Source organism: Pan paniscus, chromosome 3 (assembly GCF_029289425.2).
Source record: "Pan paniscus chromosome 3, NHGRI_mPanPan1-v2.0_pri, whole genome shotgun sequence".
Lineage (NCBI taxonomy): Eukaryota > Metazoa > Chordata > Mammalia > Primates > Hominidae > Pan > Pan paniscus.
Window position 1 is genome coordinate 27115610 of NC_073252.2, and position 22082 is coordinate 27137691.

General features: G+C 40.6%; 1 protein-coding gene and 1 pseudogene across 7 annotated transcripts in view; one reads left to right on the top strand and one right to left on the bottom strand.

Annotated features, from left to right (window-relative positions):
- Positions 1 to 458: 458 nt before the first annotated feature.
- STIM2 (stromal interaction molecule 2) overlaps positions 459 to 22082 on the top strand; it is a 161332-nt gene continuing 139708 nt past the window's right edge. For 2 of the 7 annotated variants that reach the window (XM_034958405.3, XM_034958403.3), the window contains exon 1: positions 3666 to 4248. In XM_034958405.3, the coding sequence (XP_034814296.1) occupies positions 3837 to 4248 (412 nt within the window). In that variant the 5' untranslated portion in view covers positions 3666 to 3836. Of the gene's footprint in view, positions 625 to 1050; positions 1200 to 3665; positions 4249 to 22082 lie in introns of those variants that run through there. The other 5 variants (XM_055111261.2, XM_034958404.3, XM_055111260.2 and 2 more) reach the window with 5 other exon arrangements.
- Positions 4255 to 17296, bottom strand: LOC100996167 (protein PIMREG-like; annotated as a pseudogene).

Here is a 22082-nt window from a genome sequence, read left to right on the forward strand (position 1 = left end):
TCTGAGGACCCCATTTTTATGCTAGGGCTTCACTGATCGAATGGAGCCATCACATTGTCTATAACACTTTAGAGGTGTTTCCAAAGTTCTCAGCACTTCGAGTCCCTTGTTAGTGTCTGTCGAGAGTCAGCGGGAAAACTCGATACCTAACAGCGTTTCCACCAAAGGCAGCTCTCCGAGGGGCTTCACCATCAAGAGCAAGCGAACCAGGCTGGACCACCCTGCTGGGTCTGTCCCGACATTCCAGGGCCACGCAGGGAAGTCAAAGACGGGAAGGAGAAGATCAGTGGGGAGGGCGAGGCGCCGGAATTCCCCACTTCTATACCTCCACCCCTACTACCGCCCCACGTCCACCACCCTACCCACTGACAGCCCGCCGCGCCCGCCCACGCGGTGACGCCATCTCGCGGCGGCCGGGCGCCCCGCCCACAGAGTGGGAGCCGGAAGCCGGGCGGGCAGCGGCGCGCGGCGTCCCGGAACCCAGCAGCTTGAGAACTCGCGCACCTGGGGGAAGCCGGCAGGAGGCAGCGGGCATGCGCGGGGCTGCGGTGGCGCAGGCGCCCTGCCGCGCCCGCCGGTCGGGAACCGGTTCTCCGAGTCCGAGCTGGCGGCGCGCTGTGGGCTGTGCGGGAGCGAGGGGAGAAGAGGGAGATAGGGAGCCCGACATTTGGGAAGGGCAGGCTTGCCTCTGGGATGGGGAGGAGCCGGTGCACGGATCCTGCTGTGCGTCTATGCAGGCGCGCCCAGTAGTTTGGGATTTGCAAGAAAATGCAATGAAACAACATGGGCAGACAAAGTGCGATGCGTTTATCCTAAGCCAAGAACACGCTTAGAATGCACGCCCAGAGCCAGTTCTCCCCAAGGGATGGCAACGCACCTGTGTGCCGGGCTCCGCGCAAGGGCTTTCCCTGTTTATTCTCCCGCCGCCGCTAACAACCTTGTGGGGCGGGCATGGTTGGATCCCCAATTTAAAAGTGGGGAAACTGAGGACAGATTAACCTGTCTGCACGTAACACAGCTGAAAAGTGGTGGAATTGCTATTTCTTTCAGGTTTGCCTGATTCTAGAGCTCAATGCTGCCCATCAGGTGTTTGAAGTCATGATTTGGTGAAAATGGGACAGTGAAGACGTTCTGAAAAAAAAAAAAGGCATATCATGAGGTTTGGACATTGAGAGGTATAGGCTGGCTGTAGGAGTCGGGTAAGTGCCAAGGAAAAGGGCCTCAGGGTAGATTTTGAATGGGATTTGGCGACAGGGAAGGAGAGAAAGCTTTGGGGTGGTGAGAACAAGGGAAAGGAAAGGGAAAACAAAAGCGTGGAGGTGGGAAAGGAAACCTGGGGAGAAAGGTAAGCGATTGCCTCATTTGGAGTCTTGTGTTTATGTTTGGCTTGCAAATAGAAGCATATATAATTCTAGGGTTGGGCTTTTCTTGCCAAGGAATGGATTTTCTCCTTTCTGTTCTTAGGTTTATGCTGTGATGCACAGTGACACGTACCTCTCTCTGTTCAGCAAGGTGCATTTTGGCTATTCATTTAACAGCTGGAAAGTTCTATACCTGTGGCAAAGATGATCTGCGGTGGAGGGTTTATTCCTGGCCCCTGGCCTGCCTGGCCTTGGGTCTTTTTAGTGCTTGCCTGATCCCTAGTTCCTTTCCGGTTCCAGTAGTGAGAGGAATAAACACTTAAAACTCCAATCCAGTACACTCTCAATGTCAACACCCACCCTATCTTTAAAAGAAGAAAAAAATACTAAATCATCTTTGTTTAAAGAATCCTGGCCCCTGTGATTTGTTAATTTGTTCGTGGTTTTATACTGTTACTACTGTAACAGTTTGCACTACACCATTTAGCAACTGATTACTACCTTGTATTAGCCTCTAATTGTTTAATGGGTGTACATTTTATCTGCTTAAAAAGATTGTTAGATGCCTTAGTCATGGGACTGTGCTGTTTATCTCATAGCTCTGACTGCTGACTTAATTGCCTTTTTCAATTGTCTCTCTTGCCTAACCCTCACCACTCGGTACCCTGCCTGGCACATACTAGGTACTCAGTAAACATTTAATAAATGAAATGGCTCCTGGAGAGCAGGAACAAGCTTGTTATTTATATTGTTCTGGTCCCCTAGCAGAATTATCTTCTCTGGTGGGCACTCAGCACTCTGGTGTGACTTCATTGCTGTGCCTTTCAGCAGGGGAAACATAATCTCCCGGTTGCCCTATAAAGAATTGCCACCTGAACACTATGCCCACAAGAAGTCTGCTGAGAAATAACTGTTGATAGATTGACTTAGCCTCAAAGACATCCTTGATTCTTTTCTAAAGTGTGCATCTGCCCTTCCACAATAAACGGTATTTGTGGTTATCTTGGCCAGGCTACCTAAGAAATACTTTAGGAGAATGTAATTTGAGTATCTTCTTGGCTTGAGAAAGCAAGCAAACAAACCAATAAGCAGAATGAAACCAACAAAACCCAATAGCAAAAGTATCTTCGTGTTTAATAACCCTATCTGCAAATTTTAAACAATTTTGTGCCCCTGGGAGAAAGAATGCCTCCTTGCGTGTGAATTTCCAGGGCTTTTAATTTATAGTGACATTACATTCAACACTTCCTTTTAAATTTGAAGGGAGGTGGCCTTAAAAATATGCTGGCAACTAGTTTGGATGAGAGAGATTCCGGTTCTTTATTTATTCAAACCAATTAGACCAGGTCTGAACAGGATTTACAACAGAGAGCAGATCTTGGGTGCACAAGAGCTTTGCTTCATTCCAGGTTGGCGAAAACAAGTCAAGTCTACATCATTGTTCTGTCAGCCGGTTCAGGATACAGCACAGAGTCGATGGGATGGGGGTGGGAAGGTGATGAGTTCAGGTAAATGTACCTAGGAGAGTCAGAGGCTAAAGTAAATTCTCTTAAATAGGCCTTTTCAGTGGCTGCTAAATCTCGCTCATTTCCCATGAATTAGCTGTGGGATATTGGGGACAACTTACTTCACATTTCTGGGTCTTCGTCTCCTCATTCGTAAAAGGGAGTAACGATAATTTTGGAGTTATAGCATGTAAATGTGTAAAACGGTTAGAGCAATGCCTGGTACACTCACACATAGCACGCGCTTTGTGAAATGTTTGGCAAGTAAATAAAACGCTAAGCTAGGCTAACCGCGTCTAAACAGCCAGCCACTTGTAAGCCCCACCTATATTGAAATTACGGGGACGCTGCTGTTTTCCGATTGCAAGATTTTCCTGATCCATGCAATTACTTTCGCTGCCCTCCACGAGGCTGAAACTCGCCCTCAGGATGTGGGACGTCTGGACTCTTCTCTCCGCCCCCTTGTAGCCCCCCACTCCCCCTCGCGGTGGTACCGTGAATGAGGGAGGGGTACACGTCCCCCTTCTTCCCCGCCCCCTGGCTTCGCGGCTCGCTAAAGCGTTATCAACCGCCCCGCGGTACTACCGTCTGTCCAGGAACGCCTCCTGGGCGGGGCTGGGATGCCGCGCACGCGCAGTACAGCAGCGCCGCGCCTGCGCCGTGGAGAGCCTGAGGGAGGCGGGGGATTGGTATGCGAGCGAATGTGCGAGGGGAGGGAGGCGTCCCGGCGGAGCGTGGTACTACGACCAGCGCGGGCCGGAGGGGGCGGGGGGATGCGCCGCGGCGGCGGCGGCGGCGGTGGCGGCGGCGGCGGCGCGGGCGCTGGGGCTGGTGTTTGGCGGCGCCAGAGCAGCGGATCCCGGTCTCGCCGCAGCAGCAGCAGCAGCGCGGGTGTCGTGCACCGCCTGAAGACGCCGTACCTTTCTACCCCCCACCTTTTTTTTTTTTTTTTTTTAAATAACCGGAACCAATGAACGCAGCCGGGATCAGAGCTCCGGAGGCCGCCGGTGCCGATGGGACCAGGCTGGCGCCCGGCGGGAGCCCGTGTCTGAGGCGGCGGGGGCGGCCGGAGGAGTCGCCGGCGGCGGTGGCGGCGCCTCGCGGAGCGGGCGAGCTGCAGGCGGCCGGGGCGCCGCTGCGCTTTCACCCGGCTTCTCCTCGGCGCCTTCATCCCGCCTCGACTCCTGGCCCAGCCTGGGGCTGGCTGCTGCGGCGGCGGCGCTGGGCTGCGTTGCTGGTGCTCGGGCTGCTGGTAGCCGGAGCGGCGGACGGATGCGAGCTTGTGCCCCGGCACCTCCGCGGGCGGCGGGCGACTGGCTCTGCCGCAACTGCCGCCTCCTCTCCCGCCGCGGCGGCCGGCGATAGCCCGGCGCTCATGACAGGTGAGGGGCCGGGGGGCGGCGGGCGGGGCTCGGCCGGCAGCGGTGGGACCCCCAACCCGTGCAGAGGTCAGCATCTCCGCCGGACGTCCGCTATTCCGCGGCCCCGGCCAGGGCGCGATGCGGAGCCCTGGCTGCTGCTTCGTCGCGGTCCCCTGCACTCCGGACGTCTTTCCTTTTCACCCCGACACCCCGCCCTCGCCGAGCCTCTCGACGGCACTGATTCCCCTCCCTTCAGTCGGGCTCTCCGATCTTCCAAGCTGAGCAATGCGGTGGTTTCTCTTTCGTGCTGCAGAAGTGCCAGCAGGGTCTGCAGGGGACTGGGCTGATTTTTTTTTTTTTTTGAAGCTGCTAGAAAAAGTCAGCAGCGGCATTGCGGTATTGAGTGTACCTCTGGTGCTGCTTTTGCAAAGGCAGCTGGCAGCGAGTCTCACCGGTTCAAAGCCCCGCTTGAGCACAGCGTCCCAGGGGAGCCTGCTAAAGGGGATTCTTTGAGAGCCATAATACCTAGTGATATTAGTGGTTCCGTGTTAGTATGCAGAAATGCCTAAGTTTACAGTGCATTTTTTGCGGGGTGGAAGGAGGCCGTTTTAAGTGGTGATGGAAAGTGTTTGGTGGTGGGAGCATCACTGGGTGACAAAGGGTGCAGAAACCTCAGCAGGTAACCAGAAATTATACCTAAAATTTGCAAAGTGCAGCATACTCGGGGCTTGCAGCTAGCAGCACAGTTCTGATAGACTGCACCAGCACCTTTTTTTTAATATATAGAACGTTCTCGTAATTGAAAACTTGGAAACGTGTTTTGTAAGGTTAAGTGCAGAATTGTATCCTTTTTAAAGCCTTCCGGTGTTATGTACAACTGATCAGTTGTGGTTTAAGTAAAAGTTATTATGTAAGGACCCTGAAATGATTTCTTTGGGAAAAGTAATGGAGCTAAAATAATGATTTTTTTTTTTTTTTTTAGTATTTCACTTATTTTTAAAGTAGATCTGTAGATTTCCTACAATAATTGTAAGACCAAAAAGTTTAAAGTGGCAGAAGATGACCCGTGATTAATTTAACCAAAATGATAGTCCTGCGGGCGTCTGGAAGTTACTAACAGCTTCTCTGACAAGTGCTCAGAAACTGTATTCTTTAAAGCCAAGCAGTTTCTCTGATTTCTATGATAGGATATTTACTATTCTAGAGAGAAGAAGGATGTTCGTAAACTTTAAAAGCTTTGGAGGATGTAGAGTATAGAACATAATGGTCAGCATGTTTAACTTTACCCTGAAGCATATCAAGCCCTATTAAATGGAACTTGATACATCAAACCTACCAATTGGGTAACTGGGATAAAGTGATTATAGAATAATCAGTATTACGAGCATAGTACAGTTTGAGTGAGAAGATAGATCAGACAGCTTTATGCTTGAATAGTATTTATTCTCCAAATAAAAATGTGGCAAGTAACAGTATAGTGAAGAATAGTGATTATTAGGAAAGTTGATAGATAAGACTATAATTTGAAGATTTAATGCCTCATGCAGGAAGGGAAGGAGCAGGAATATTTAGGCTTCTAGAAGGTATAAGTGGTCCTAGGTTTCTCAAGCAGAAAAATTTGGTTAATACATAATTGGCTAATGCTCTGTCAAAAAGTAATTGGTAAAAAGGCAAGCAATTCAGAAAATTTAGTATTTATTGACTGCTAATAAATTTATACTGTGTAGATCACATCAAGAAAATTGCTCAGATGGAATTTTAATAAGCCATTTACAATCCCTTTTAAGACTTAAATTTCTCTATACTTATTTAAGGCATGGGGGAAAAAGGTGATTCTTATTGGAAAAAAAATCCGATGTATCACACAAAATGAGTTTGTGCCATAGGGCTTTAAAATAAGTTTGCTAGAAGAATACCCTGGAATTATTTCTGATGTTCTTTTACTTTCCTTTTGTCAGAATATTGATTTTTAACAAGTTAAACGTTTCCACTTAAAGTTTAAATCATAAAACTACACAATATACAAATTAAATTGTTATTTTAATAAGTTTATGTAAATACAGTCAATAGCACCCATATCTTGGTAAAGGTAAATTGAAAATCTATGATGAAGTTAGAAAATATTGAAAATTTCTTTGAACTATATGGCCTCTATAGGGCTCTTTCCCATTCTTAAGAGTGTATGACTAGTGCTTTCTTTTATGATTCTATTTGTAAATGTTATGCAAAGCCTAGAACCTAATTTATTAGCATTAGTGTACACTTCAGGAAGTAAAACCGTAGACTGAATTTACAAAATACTGTGGTGTGGTATCATATTGTAGGCAGCGTTAATGGATAGAGATGGAGTAGAGCATCAGTAGTAAGAGAACTAAACCTCACGTGAATTTTGAAAATTGAAAATTTTTGAAAGCATTCTGAGAGAAGAATTGGTCTGTTTGTCTCCTGATTAAAGTTGTGATTTAGCTGTGAGTATTCTCAATAGCTCTGCAAAATGACAGCCAAAATCACTTTTCTCTTTTCTTCTCGAGATTGGCATTTTTAATACTTACCTTTAGAAGCTCCGTAAGAGTTAGCCTTTGACTAATAAAATGTATAAAACATTCTTTTTCACTGCAGCTTGCCTCTCAAGTGTTTTACTTTAGGGATTTAGTGTACTTTAAGAGTAAATTGCCTTTAAATTATCCTGTGTTTATTTGCTCAAATAAACTGTTATTGCTCAAAACTATACAAATCATCCAAATAAACAGACCCATTGTCATAATGAATATAGGTTTATATTTTCTTTTCCTTTTTAAATATTACCTTTTCAGAATTCAGTGTGCAAATGTTTTTGATGAGACAGAACCAATATTCATAACATGATATAGTAAGGGTTTTAAATTACATATACAGCGCTTATATATTTAGGGCACTTACTTTGAAAGTGATTGAAATTTAAAGCAAGTTAGGGATAGGTGACTGAGAGCTTGGTGATTGTATTCTAAAGCAGTGCTTTAATAACTCAAAACAATACTTTTTTTTTTCCTTCTTTGTCTAACAGATTTAGAGTTGGTGAATTGATCCCGGTAGGGAGTGACCAATCTCATCCAGATAGGGTCCCTGAGAAATAGCTTATGAAAGGGAAACAAACAAACAAAAAAATGCCGAATAATTGAAACATTACATTATTTCTTATGGAATTGTTTCAGAATTTTTGGAAACAAATTTTAACTGAAAATATTTGCCTCTATCCTTTTAAAGAATGAATTAAAGTAACATTCTTTAGTGCCTATGTGAAGGTTTTATCTTAACTGTAATACCATTTCACTGATTTGGCATGTTATTAGAAATATACATATATAAAAACATGTCTCTTGGAAGTATTAAAATCTCAATTAAGATTTAATATATTCTTAGCTCAACATATAATACCACATATAATACCATTTAGAATGGCCACTTTACCCAGTACTGTTACACACATCTGTGTTGTGGGGCTTTCATTAATTTAGATGGAAATATCTCAAATTAGCATGATTGTCATTGGCAAAATGTGAAACTGAACTTTTAATGAAATCAGTTGTATTCCTTATTTATTTTTATTAGTAGTTGGTTTGCCTGTGGGATATATATGTTGCTTTCAGTAATATTTTACGAATAACTTGCACATGTTAGTGTTTCCATTGTGACCGTAGACTCAAAGTGGATTCACATAGCCTGAGAGACCTTTGTTCCTCTTGTGACGTTGCTCTTTCTGAACTTCCTAAAGCCATCATTTACTGTATTCTCTTTCTCTTTCCCCTTTAGTATCATTACCAGTGCTTTTCTTCACCAGTCTTTGGTCATTGCTGTAGTTGTATTATTGTTGCTAACTACAGGATTAAAGAATCTCTTCATATCCATTTGATCTAGTCGATTCTGAACATTTAAGAATTGATAGTAATCTAATTGGTCTGGAAACATTGCATCCCTTGGTACTCTTAAGAATACATGGCAGAACTGGCCTCTGTTGGGAATCTCATAGCACAGGAAGCATTCAGAGGGCCAGTTAGAAAAGTGGATCCAAGATTTAGCTTCCTTTTATGCAAAAGGAGGACACAGGATGATTTAGCTTGCCAAAGGCTTGCTTTGTGGCTGGATACATGCTAGTATTTTCAGATTAATTTAGGCTCTTTTTGCGCAATGATATCAAGGATTTTTGATAGTGGCCTAATCATTGATGATAATTGTGGTGTGAACACTTTCACAATGATTGTCGGACGTCTGCATTTATGTAATATGATAGTTAATGTATATATTGGCTAAGCTAATACTAAAACTAACTGCTAATAATATGGATAATAAGCCATTTTTTGACATTTACTGGAGTTTGGACTTCACCTTGTTAAGATCTACCTAGGAATTTACTTCTGAATTGATGAGATTTTATTAACTAAATAATTATTAAGTACAAGCAGCATAACACAAAAGAGAAGTGGGAAAGAATTAAAAAAAAGAATAAGATGTAGGTCTGACCATTTTGGACTCAGACTAGGTAATAATAGGCACATTTATTAAACTGTTCCTATGTGTTAGCATTGTGCTAAGTGCTTTTTATATTATACATCACTGTTTTTGACTCTGAGACTAATCCTGTTAGATAGCTACTGTTTTTTTTTCCTTCTAACTTTTATTTTAGATTCATTTTAGATTCCAACTTTTATTTTAGATTCATATGCAGGTTCATTGCCTGGGTTTATTGCATGATATTGAGATTTTAGTTACCAATGATCTTGTCACCCAGGTACTGAGCATAGTACTCAATAGTTTTTCAACCCTTACCCCTCCTCTTACCTCCCCCACAAGTAGTCCTCAGTTTCTATTGTTGCTGTCTTTATCTTCATATAGTAGATTAGGAAACATGCTGGATGATCTTAAGTAACTTGCCCAAGCTCACATCTAGTAGGTAGCAGAGTTAGAGGTTGACCAGGGTTTCTCTGGTTCCAAAGCTTGGATTCTTAGCTGATATGTTGTATGCATCCTTATACAAACAATATGCGATGGATTGTGATTAGCACCACAAGGGACTGCAAAGTGTAGGAGAAAGGAAGAGGCTGTTAGAGAGTATTACGTGGAGGAGGGCAGGATTTGAGCTGGACCTTGATGTATAGGTAGGACTTCTTGTGGAGATAAGTGAAAAGGCTTTCTGGGAGGAGGCATATGCAAGAATAGGGGGTAAATACTTTTCTTTAGAGTTAAGTGTAAGGTATATGTAGAGTAGTGGGGAATGCAAGAAGGAAGAAGATTGGGGCCAAATTATCAAGAGCTTTACAGTTCCCTAGTGTATTCAGTATGTATCAAAATGTCAGCACATTTAAAACTGGGGTACTCGGCTGTATACTGGCAAGAATGAGACATCCAGGACAAATATGATACCTTTTCTTGGCATATCCATTTTATTAGATTATTTGAGAGATATAAAACTATTTGAAGGTTTCTAAATATGCACGTTAGGGAAAATGTACATATATTTTAATTTTTAAGTTAAAAGGCATTTTGAACTTTCAGAGTGTTTTGTTAATAAACTCTTGAAGTTGCAAATCTATATCCTGTCATTAGGAGGTGAGAGGCATTGTGGTTTTTGAAGATGGGGGTGACATGTCCTTTGTGTTTGAGAAAGCTAATTCTGGGTGGATGGCAATGAGGAGATAACAGAGATAAGGATGTCAGGAAACTATTTAGAAGGAGAGGTCTTGAGAATTCTAATTATGGAGTGGCTATGAAAATGTTTAGATGAAATTTTATAAAATCGACTTTATTCTTAGCTTAGGAATCTGGCTGTTTATATGAAGTTTAAGATATAAAAATTACCTTTAGCATTAAGCATACAGAATTTATAGAATGATTTAAATTAGTATAAGCCTTTGAAAAATCCAAGAAGAAACACACTATTTGTGATAGAGAATCTTCTTTATTTCAAATGTGCCCATTTCTTAATATAAAGATTAGTTTTTAAAAAAATATAATTGGGCTTATGTGATGATTTACAAAGTTGTCGACAGAAAAACAGGTGCAAATGTATTTGCCAGTTGTTTGACAAATAAAACCAAACAACTTTTGACATCCAAAGACAATATATTTGCCATAAAATGCTTATATAAAGCTTTTAGAATTCCATGTATAAAAAGGATAAGTGTTTCCAGATTAAACTAAAGTTATAAGTCAAGAGTCGAAGTCTCCCCGACCCCTTAGCTGTGAATAACAATATTTCAGACTACTGGCATATTACTTGTTTCAATATTAACTCCTAAATTTCATTGTTGTGTGAATTTCAAGCTTAATCTATAGTTGATGATTTCTAAGGCCAAATCTAAAAGGTTTGTTCTGTTCTTTAGCTATCTAGATCTTTATATTAGTATACATTGGATATTCAGTCTTTCTTGACACTGTCTAATTCTACCTTCTGTAACTGTTTTCCTTGACTGGTTTCATTGTTGCTGATTTTAAGGGTGGTTCCCTCTTAAGTCTCTGTTCTCAGCCTCCTGTTCCTCTAGTCTAGCTGAACATTTCCTCCTCAGAGAACTTCATTACTAGGAAAGTTCTAAATTGGGGGTAGGGAACCCCAGGCCAATGAGTGATTTGATTTTTGGCTTTATTTCCTTTGGCCCTTGGTGTGATATAGCACAAGCATCATGGCTGCAGTCCCGAGAGTAATTTCCTTTCTACTAGGCTTTGTCAGCCATATCCTTTAAAGTGAAACAATTTCAGGATTAAGGCTAGGAGCAGTTGCAGAATGTTTAATAATGTTTTCATAAGATAGTGGTAACTCCCCTCCAGTACACACAGGCTGATTGGAGCCACAGAGCCTGGCAAGCGCAGTTTACTTGGACTAACATTCATCTCAGAGCCCAAGTACCTGTATCTGTCCAAGTGTTTCTTTTTGCGTATGGATTTATTTTTTTGTGTGCTTATGGATCTTGACCTCTGTGTAACTTTTTTCTCTAGTCATTTTCATTTTCTTTACCTCTTTTTGATCTTCCTAAACTTGACATTATACGGAACTGAAACACCTCAAAAACTGTTTTGTTTAATTAAGTGCTGGGATTTTAATTTAAAAAATGCTTGAAATGAATATCTCATTTATGTGATTACAGAATACTAAACAGCCTTATCATAAGCAGCCTCATCAAAACCCCCTAGGGTAGTGAAAGTGATTTGTAGTTTCTTACAATATTCTCATTAAGTAAAAAGGCTTTTTAAACCCTTGTTTGAAGTTTTTGTCTCCTACTCAGGACACTGCAAGTTGCACAGGCCCATGTTTTCTATTACTGTCTTTTTTTTCTTTTTTAAAAAATCTGATGTTGGATAACTAGATAATCTTAATCCCCCTTCTTTATTCCTATTGTCCAGCAGTACATCTCTAACGTTTTCATTAATGACGTGTATGTAATTTTTGCTCTGTTTCCCTGATGCCTTGAACCGTTGTCATGTTTAGCTCTTATTTCTGCTTTGCCACACATATTCAGACTGTATTAATCCTCGCCGTTTCTTTCTTCTGGGTACCACATTAAGAAAGAAAAGCTAAAGTGCAATTATAGGTACCCCTGGCTATTTTTGAATTTGCATTTGTAACTATACTCTCTGATGTTTATTCCGTGTTTGTTTGGGGTCGTACGCTGTAGCTTATGCCTGTAATCCCAGCACTTTTCGAGGCCAAGATGGGCAGATCACTTGAGCCCAGGAGTTCGAGACCAGTCTGGGCAACACGGTGAAATCCCATCTCCTCAAAAAATACAAAAAAATTAGCTGGGTGTGATGATGTGCGCCTGTATTCCTGGCTACTCAGGAGGCTGAAATGGGAGAATCACCTGAGCCTGGGGGAAGTTAAGTCTGCAGCAAGCCCTGATCAGGCCACTGCACTCTGGCCTGGACGGCGGAGTGAGACCCTGTCTCCAAAAAAAAAAAAAAAAGGAAGAAAAAAGTTTGTTTGGTTCTAGGTCTGTTACATATGGGTCCTAAAAAGAACTATAGAGGGTTAAAGTGAGAAAGCCAGTCGTTGGTGAATATGTCTGTGTGTGCATAGCGTTTTAAACATTATTTAGTGACTGTTTTGTGCCAGCTATGGTATGAGTAACTGGAAATATAAAGATGCTGAAATTGACTATTTAAAAACATTTATGTATTTATTTATTTTTAGAGATGTAGTCTCACTCTGTTGCCCAGGCTGGAGTGCAGTGACATGATCATAGCTCACTGCAGCCTCAAACTCCTGGACTCAATCAATCTTCCCGCCTTAGCCTCCCAGCCTGTGAGGCACCACAGATGGCTAATTAAAAAAAACTTTTTAAAATGTAAACCTGAAAATTGCCTGAGAGTGGATTGCATAATCTAAAAATACGAAAATATGTATAAATATTTTGTTTCTTAAAAGGCCACTACTGTGGTAGCTTATCTAGTATCCTTGCTACATTTACTGAAAATATCTGTTAGAGATATCTGCACTGCTATGTTCTTTTCAGCATTTTTCACAATAGCCAAGATATGGAAACAACCTAAACGTTCATCAATGAATGCATAAAGAAAATGTGATACATACGCACTTGCACCATGAAATATTATTCAGCATTAAAAAAGAAGAAAATCCTGCCATTTGCGGCAACATGGATGAACGTGGAGGACATTTTGCTAAGTGAAATAACGCAGCCATAGAAAGACAAATACTGCATGGAATCTGAAAATAACAAACTTACAGAGTAGAATGGTGGTTACCAGGGGCTAGGGAAAGGAGTAAATGGAGAGATGTTGAAACTTCAAGTACAAAGATTCAGTTATGCAACATAAATAAGTTCAGAGATCTAATGTACAACAGTATGACTGTAGTTAATAGTATCATATACTGTACTTCACATTTGTGAAGAGGGTAGACCTTAAGAGTTCTTAACATACCAAAAAAAAAAAAAAAAGGTAAGGATGTGATGTGATGGATTATGTGAATTAGCTTCATTGTGGTGAATATTTCATAATGTATGCATATATCAAATCAAATTGTATACCTTAAATATATCTACTTTTTGTCATTATGCCTTACTGAAGTTATAACAAAATATATATTAGAATATTTAATGGAAGTTTTTGTTATACATTTGCAGTATTGAAAAATAAGTCTCCCTTCCCCCTTCTTTGGAACAAAGTATAATTATAAATAACTATAATTTAAAAAAATTTTAACTGAGATATGATAGATGTACATGTTTTCAGGTATCATTCCTTTTTCACTCTTTTGTATACTTTATTAAAAAACAAGCAAGCAAACAAAAAATTTCAGTGAGTCCCATGTGCCGGACACCAGTTGGGTGTTTGGAATTTCAAGATCAGTAAGATATTCACCCTACCTTGTAGTCTACTAGAAGGCATACCCACTTAAAGGGTGATGATAACATTGTGATAAGGGTAAAAGGGCCTAAGGCTACGTGCTGTATTTTACTGAATTACAAAGATGGAGTTACTAATTTCGATGTGGAGATGCAGGTTATTAGTAGGTTATTAGTGAATCCTTTTTTTTTTTCTTTAAATATCCAGAGTAGAAGTATGTGCCGAGAACGTATGAGTTTGTCAGATAGAGAAAGGCATGGTGGAAAACCATAGGTGTGAAGTGAGGAAGCTGGGTGGGGAGTGAGATTATTATAGGCATTGACATTTGAGAATGCTAAATGTGGTTGTGAATTACCAAATACCCAGGATGACAGAGTCAATGCTGGGCCCGTTCGCAGTGCAGCATCATCCATATTTGCATGTGGGATTTAAATTTTTGCCAGGCATTTTGTATGTTTCATCCAATTTAATCCTTAGAGAATCCCTGTGAGGTTATCTCTATGAGTTAGTACATATAACAGAAATTTAGGATTGCTCTCAAATAGTTCGTACTTTAAAAATCCCCCCTGTGCTAAGGATCTTTATGTTAAAGCATAAGGTATATATGGAGTTGAATCAGGAAATGAGGCTGGAGAAGTAGCAGATACAAACATTGTGATTAATGTTACATTGTAGATCTTTATTGTCCAATGGCCTTATGAGTTTCTCCTTCATTTATTTTTGGTAAATAACAAAATTTTGCTATTAAATATTCTGAAATCTTGGAATACGACTCCTATAAAATATATCTGAGGCCCAATAATTTGTCCTTTTTAAAATTAAACTTTGACTCGATTTGTTCAGTTTGACTCGGCTTTTCAATAAGTGCATAATTTCTGTTTGTGCTTTCTTTTCATAAATACAAGGATGACGGAATGTAATTTTTAAGAAGCATAGCATCTTATATCTTGAACTTTTATCTGGCCCATAAGTCTGTTTTCACCCCCCCCCCCCTTTTATTTTTTGGTAGAGACAAGAGTCTGAGTATGTTGCCCAGGGCTGATCTCAAATTCCTGGGCTTAGGCAATCCTCCCACCTCGGCCCCGCAAAGTAATTAGATTATGAGTGTGAGCCGCCATGCCTGGCCTGTTTCCACTTTTGTATAGTGTGATGAAGAGCATAGCCTCTAGACTAGGGCAGGATTTCCTGAGTTTGAATCCCAGTCTGACAGTCTGACAGTGGTTTTGTAATTTTGGGTAGATGATTTAGTCTGTTAGTGCCTAAATTTCCTTATCTCTAAAATGGGATGCAAAGAATAAATGAATTACTCTGTGTGTGCTTAGAATAGAGCCTGGCAAGGGTAAGTATTCAGGTATTATTGACTTAACCGTTATTCTTTTTATCTATAGATACAGAGGTAGGATAGTTGTAGAAATGTGCTTTGATTTATTGAGTGTTATTAAGATATTTTATGTTGCATTTTAAAAAAGTATGAACACATAGTTTGAGGCAGTTAGTTGATCTAAATAACCGGACCATGAGTGGTCCGAGATTAGTTAAAACTCTGTAGAAATATGAAGCTAAGTATAGACAGTGACATTGAGAAGCAGCGTGATATTAAAAAAAATTAGTTGTATCATAAGCCTGAGTCATTTTGTACCTTTATTATTTTATATGATTTAAAGATTTAAAGCATTTTGCAGTTGAAATGTTAGACTTTAAAATCTTTAATTTCTGAGTTTAAAGGTTTACTATAAAAAATTTAGAACATACTGAAAAGTAAATATAGGAAATACATCTACTTCAACAGCTAAAAATAACAAAGATAACATCGAAATTTTGTTTTTTACAATCTTTTATAGATATGTATGCATATTGATATATTTAATAATAGGCTCATAGAGTGATTTTTTAAAAATGTGAAATTACTTAGTAAATATTTGAATGCCAAGTATATTACAAGCATATGATAAGTATTGGGGACACAAAGATGAATGAGATTGAGGTTTTTGTTCTCATGGAGCTTGCATTTCAGTTGGGAAGATAGAAAATACAAATACTATTTTGAGTTGTGAGAAATGCTATTAAGGAACAAAAGAGACATAAAATAGAAAATAATGTGGGGCACTTTTTAATTTAGGTAGGCTAGTTAGAGAAGGCTTCTGAGAAGGTCACATTTAAGGTGGCATCTTGAAGGACAATAAAGAGCCAAGTCTGAAGAATTGGGGAATAGCATTCCACATGGACAAAGACTGTGAGGCAAGAAAGAATTGGAATTATTTGAAGAAATGAAAGAGTATCATTTTGACCCAGCATCTTGAGGGAGGGGGAATGTTGGATGAGATCTGGCTATAGAAAAGGGAAGGGCTGGATGGTACAGAGCCTCATAGACCTTGTTACCTTGTTACCTTGTTTGGGTTTAATTCAGAGGGTAACAGGCCGGGTGTGGTGGCTCACACCTGTAATCCCAACACTTTGGGAGGCCGAGGCGGGCGGATCACCTGAGGTCAGAAGTTGAAGCCCAGCCTGGCCAACATGGTGAAACCCCATCTCTACAAAAATACAACGATTAGCCAGGCATGATGGTGAGTGCCTGTAATCCCAGCTACGTGGGAGGCTGAGGCAGGAAACTCGCTTGAACCCTGGAGGTGGAGGTTGCAGTGAGCTGAGATCATGCCATTGCACTCCACTCCAGCCTGGGCGACAGAGTGAGACTCCGTCTTTTAAAAAAAAAAAAAAATTCTTTCCATTCTCATCGCTACTGTGTTAGTTCTGAACTAAATCATTGTGGCTAGATGTGGCCAGAGCAGGGGGGCTCTGGGTCCCTTGTTATTTCCTTGTTAGCAGTGGCCCAGGGTAACTATGACTCCTTTGTCCAGGAAGCTCATGGGGAAGCACAGACATACTGGGTGTGAAGTTTTGGTGATCAGACAGGGCTTGTTTCCTGCAGGGCACTTCCTCAGTCATGAATGAGAGAGACGCTCATGTCACCACTCTCTTCTGCCATAATGGCTTCATCCAGCTCTTGGGACAGCTTGTGGAGATGCTGAATTTCTGCCTCCACAGGCTCTAGGTCACTGTCAGATTCACTGGGAGAGCAGAGGGGCTCTGTCAAGGGGTAAGGGGCTCTACAAGGCAGACTCCCGCCTCAACCGCCGTAGTGGGTGGGTACGTGAACCCATCCGGGCAGAGAGGCAGTGATGCTTCTTCTCCCAGGGGTCTGCGGCTGAGTGGACAGGGGCGCCTCCAGACAGCTGGGTGCTCTTCTGGCTCAGGCTGTGAGTCAGGGATCCACTGCTCTTCTGTGCCCCTCTCTTTCTCCTCCTGGCCTTCACCTGAGTCTCCACCAGCCACTTGGTGTCAGGACTCCTGGATTCTCTGGGACTTGGCACCTGAGGCACTCTTAGCTGAGCGAGCTGCAGCTTGGAGGCTCTGCTGCCCTGACTCTGGGGTTTCCAAGTGTTTGCAGGAGGGGTCTCCCCAGAGATTGAGGTTGACGGCTGTCAGGGGCAGCCTCCTTTGGAACTGTCTGCACAGGGAACCCAGGGCTGCGGCAGGGGTCTCCTGGATGGCTGGCCACAGGCTGCAGCTCCTTGCTGTTCTTGAGCTGCTCCTGGTACTGGAGAGATCTCCGGCGCACAGAGGCCCCTACACCCTGCCGCTGAGAAGCCATCTGCCTGCCCAAGAGTCTTGTCTGACCACTAGGCCCCAGCACCCCCAACGTCTGCCCGACGCCAAGTACTGTAAAGTACTTTTAGGAAGAACTGTGGCACATCTTTATTGGTGACTGGTAACTTCTAGTGGACAAATGTTATAGGATCAGCTTTCAGTTCTTCATTTACATAAACCAAGCAGTTATTGTTAATATATTACTCATTTTGCTTAAGTATGAACTCTCCTCTTTTAATGGATAATTTCATATCTTTTCGAGTTTGGGGAAATAAAAGAATGGGATTATTTAAAAGGTTACAATTATATTTGATTTATAGTCTCACAGATTTTAAGAACATTAAAAAAGTGCTGGTTAATATGAAATTGGAAGTAGTAAAATCAGTAAGTATTAGGCATAGACTGTGAAGTTACATTGTGCCACTTAGTTGTGGAGGATATTTATTAAACAAATGTTTGAATGTCTGCTGTGTGCTAGACAGCAGACACTTTTTAGGTACCGGAGAAGTAGGAGAAAACTAAACTAATGAAGGTGCTGCTGTCATAATTTTACTTTTAATGCTGTGGTTATTTGTTGGGCAAATGTAGTTTTGCTACATGCAGTATGTGATCTTAGAATAAAATTGGCAGCTTCTTCGTATTATGATTGCTACGGATTCCAGTACTCACTAGTTTGCAGATTCCTTTAATTGAAGCCGAATGGCATATTGGTTTTATTGATTAATCTTTTAACTCATAGTATCAGTTATATAATTCACAATGATAAATCTCTTTGAGTTTTATACAAAGCATATCCATATTCTTAACTTACTATCAAGTTTAACTTAGTGTAATAGACCTAAAATTAGAACTCAGATCTATTAACTCCTAGTTTTGTGTTATTTTTGCCATATGCTATATAGTATTTTTTATGAGATCTGTTTAAAAATCTTATAGAAATATGCACATATGCCGGTCCTCTGAATGTAACCAAACTTATATATGAATAATCTATGATGAGTTGTTTAAACGTGTTTATAAAATTATCTGGTAACTTTTATAGTGTACTAAAAATTTAGTTTTACATTTTGAGGTCTTTAAGTTTGTTTTCAAGCAGGTGGCTGGTAGTCATGATAGATTCATCATAAGCCCTAAATATGTTAATAATTAGGATTATTTTTTCTTTATATTCTAGATTAGTAAAGGAGTAGGAAGCCTGTATGTAAATTTATAATGTAAAAACGTGAGAACAGACTCTGTAGGAATGAAAAGATAATAAGTCTTTGTATTTTGTCAGTCTTCAAGATTTCTAGATAAACGGGAGCTGTTTTTAGTTAAATACAAATTCCCAAGCAAGACATGACATATTTATAGACAATTCCTTTCTAATTATTATGGGGATGTTCTTGAAAAATCTTATACTAGCAGAATTTCAAATTGAAAAACAGACCTTTGGGAAAAATAGGCTTTAGAGATACTGTAGCCCCACAAAAGCCCTTACTAATATTTATATTTGCTAAAAGAAAGTACCATAGTAATCATTTGCGTGTTCTGAATTAGTAATTCAGAAAAGTTAGTTTCCATTTATCATCCTTTTATTATTAGGAAGAGTTCAGTATTTCCTTCTGTAGCTTATGAGATGTTTGAAAACCCATTTTCGCTTGTAGTATATAGTATGTACACAAAGGAGCATATTAGTGGCTCAGTATCCAGTCCATGGAAAAGCTAGATGTCTTGTTTTTGTTACTTGGAATTGTTGATTCACATGTCTTGGGGGTCCACACAGTCTCAGACATGTTGACTGATTTGGATGAATCAAATGAAAAAGGTTTGGGGTAAACTTATTTAAGAAGTCTTTAATTTCTCCGCTACTATGGATGAAACCACTTCAGTAACAGGGTATTGGTAAAATTAGAATTCTTCCTGTAGAGCCTTTATATTAAGACATGAAGTTGTTAGACAGTCTCTCCTGGCTCTGTTCCCACCACTTAGGTAGGTCTTTGGATCGTAGCACTTCCCACTTTTGAGTCACAGGAATACACTTTTAAGGTCAAGTGGACTTTACCTAGGTTTCCTTTAACTCAGGGTTGCATTTTAAAAGTCTTAAAACTTGCTCTGCCTTGCTTTACTCTTATCAATCTCTAGATCCCTTCTTTTTCCAGTTACTCTAACATAAAAAGTCTCACAATAGTGGAAATGAGAAACCCTAAATAAATTTGTGGGTATTAGAATTTTCACAAAGTGGAATTATCATCTAGAGGATTTATTAAATTTATATATAATAGTTTTTGTAACTCATAACCAAATGCCTTTATTTAATGTACTTGCTGAAAATTGACAGTTTTTTGGCCAAAGCAGTATAGTCAATGTCTTCATTGGATTAGTGGCTTTTGGCAGAAAACTATAGTATGTGTTTAATTATTGGATTATACTTTACAGTTCAGGTTTTTTCTGTCTCTTACTGTCTTTTTTTCTGTTTTAGACCATTTGAGTTTATTTTCATGTGGAGATGGTAAATAGAATGTCATCTTTTTATAGGTGATAGAAAATATTTTTACATTATCTGTTACATATATACTTTCCAATAGTTAGTTATTTCAAGCTGTATTTTTTTGTATTAACCTTTTGCTTTGACTTGCCTGATTTAAGGTAACTATAACTTAACCAATTTTAAGAGGGCTTTCTGACCTCTTTGGATCTTGGTTGTCTTTTGTTAATTTTGGAAAATCTTGGCTATTATCTTTTCAGATAATTCTTTTTTCCTTTGCTTTCTCTATTCTCCCTTTGGGACACCAATTAAGTATATGTTAGACTGTTTGATAATGGTGTTCCTTTATGGTTTCTTTATTTTAAAAAACACCCCTTCCCTTTTTTTTCTGTTTCAGTTTGGATGACTTCTGTTGACCTAAGTTCATGAAGAATCCTGTCAAAGGGATTCTCCATCTTTGATAAATTCTTATTTTTAATTTTAGCATTGCCATTTGACTCTCTTATAGTTTTCGTATCCCTGCTAAAATTTCCTGTCTGTTCTTATGTTGTCCAGATCCTTTAACATATTAATCTTTTCCTTTACCTTTTTTAACATATTTATGAATCATATTATAGCATGTCTGATTAGTTCCAACATCTGGGTAATCTCTGTTTGGTTCTGTTGTTTGCTTTATCTCTTGACGATGGGTTTTTTGTTTTTCCTTCTTTAAATGTGTCATACTTTTTGAATGATAGAAGAACCTGTGTCTAGAAATGCGTATACCTCCTCTGTCACACTGTTGGTATGGTAGGTTGAGTTAGTTTTGTCACTGCTTGGGCTGGGTATGGCTCTGTTGTTACTACCATCACCTTCAGTGCACCACAGACCTAAATTTCTCTGGCGGCGAGTTGCTGTTATTTTGTGCTTTAGGTGGACTGAGTGGTGTTCCTACTTGCTATGGTTTGAAAATTTGTCCTCTCCAAAACTCCTGTTGAAATTTAATTGCCCTTGTGACAGTACTGAGAAATGGGACCTTTAAGAGGTGCTTAGGCCATGAGAGCTCTACCCTCATAGGTGGGATTAATGTTGTTATAAAATATAGGGCAAGCGTGGCTCCCTTTTGTGTCTCTCTCTTTGCCCATCTGCCATGTAGTGATGCAGCAAGAAGGCTGTCACTAGATGCTGGTGTCTTCATCTTGGACTTCCCAGCCTCCAGAACAGTGAGGAAATATAAATGGATTGCTGTGCCTTATAAATTACACTGTCTCAGATATTCTGTTATGGCTGCACAAAGGGACTAAGACACTGCTCTGTTGGCAGCTATCAGCAACATCCTGTTCTATAGTGGATTCTTTTTTATATGTGCTAGGTTTGTGACGGGGGTGGAGAAGTTCTTGGTTTTCCTGGTCTACCCTCAGTCTTAGGTAGGGCTCGTAAGCCTGAGTCTTGAGAGTAGAACCTTTTCGGTCGTCCCTTCTCCCCCTAATCTTTTCCCTCCCATGGCAGCCAAATTTTGCCTTGTGACTGAGGTAGTACTTGGGACAGAGAGTTTTCTGTCCTTCCCCTAGCAGTAGTATACTTCTGATTAGTTTTGGTATGGGATCATGGGTCAGGAGGGTCTCTGTGTCCTTGAAGCATAGTAGGCTTTTACTTCTATCTCTCCCCTAGGAGCAGTGGATCTTTGCCTGGGCCTTGTGGGTGGGAGAGGTAATTACCTGCTTCTCCTAGTCTGTAATTGTCTCTCAGACTCTGACTAATCCTGATTTTTGGTATATCTCTTTTTCCTTTCCTTCCAGGTTTTGTGTTCTGTTCTCTTATTTAGCCACTCACTTGTATTCCCCATCTGTATTAGTTCATTTTCACACTGCTATAAAGATACTACCTGAGACTGGGTAATTTATGAACAAAAGGGGTTTAACTGACTCACATTTCCACCTGGCTTGGGAGGTCTCAGGAAACTTACAATCATGGCAGAAGGCGAAGGGGAAGCAAGGCACATCTTACATGGTGGCAGGAGAGAGAGAGCAAGAGCAAGGAAGTGCCACACTTAAAACTATCGGCTCTCATGAGAACTCCTATCATGAGAACAGCATGGGGGAAACTACCCCTTTGGGCCAGTCACCTCCCATCAGGATCCTCCCCCCACACATGAGGATTACAATTGGGGGTCAGATTTGGGTGGGGACACAGAGCCAAACCTTATCACCATCTAACTTTTGACTTTATTTTAATATTTTCTTGCTGCTTTGTCTCCCCTGTCGTGTGCTCTTTTTGTATTGCATTCAGATTGACTCATCAGCCTGTAAGTAGGCCAGTAAACTTTTCAATTACTTTTGTGACTCAGAAACTTACCTATAATTCTAGTTAATCTACTTGACTATGTAGTTACTTAATTATGTAATCGACATGACAGCATAGATCTTCC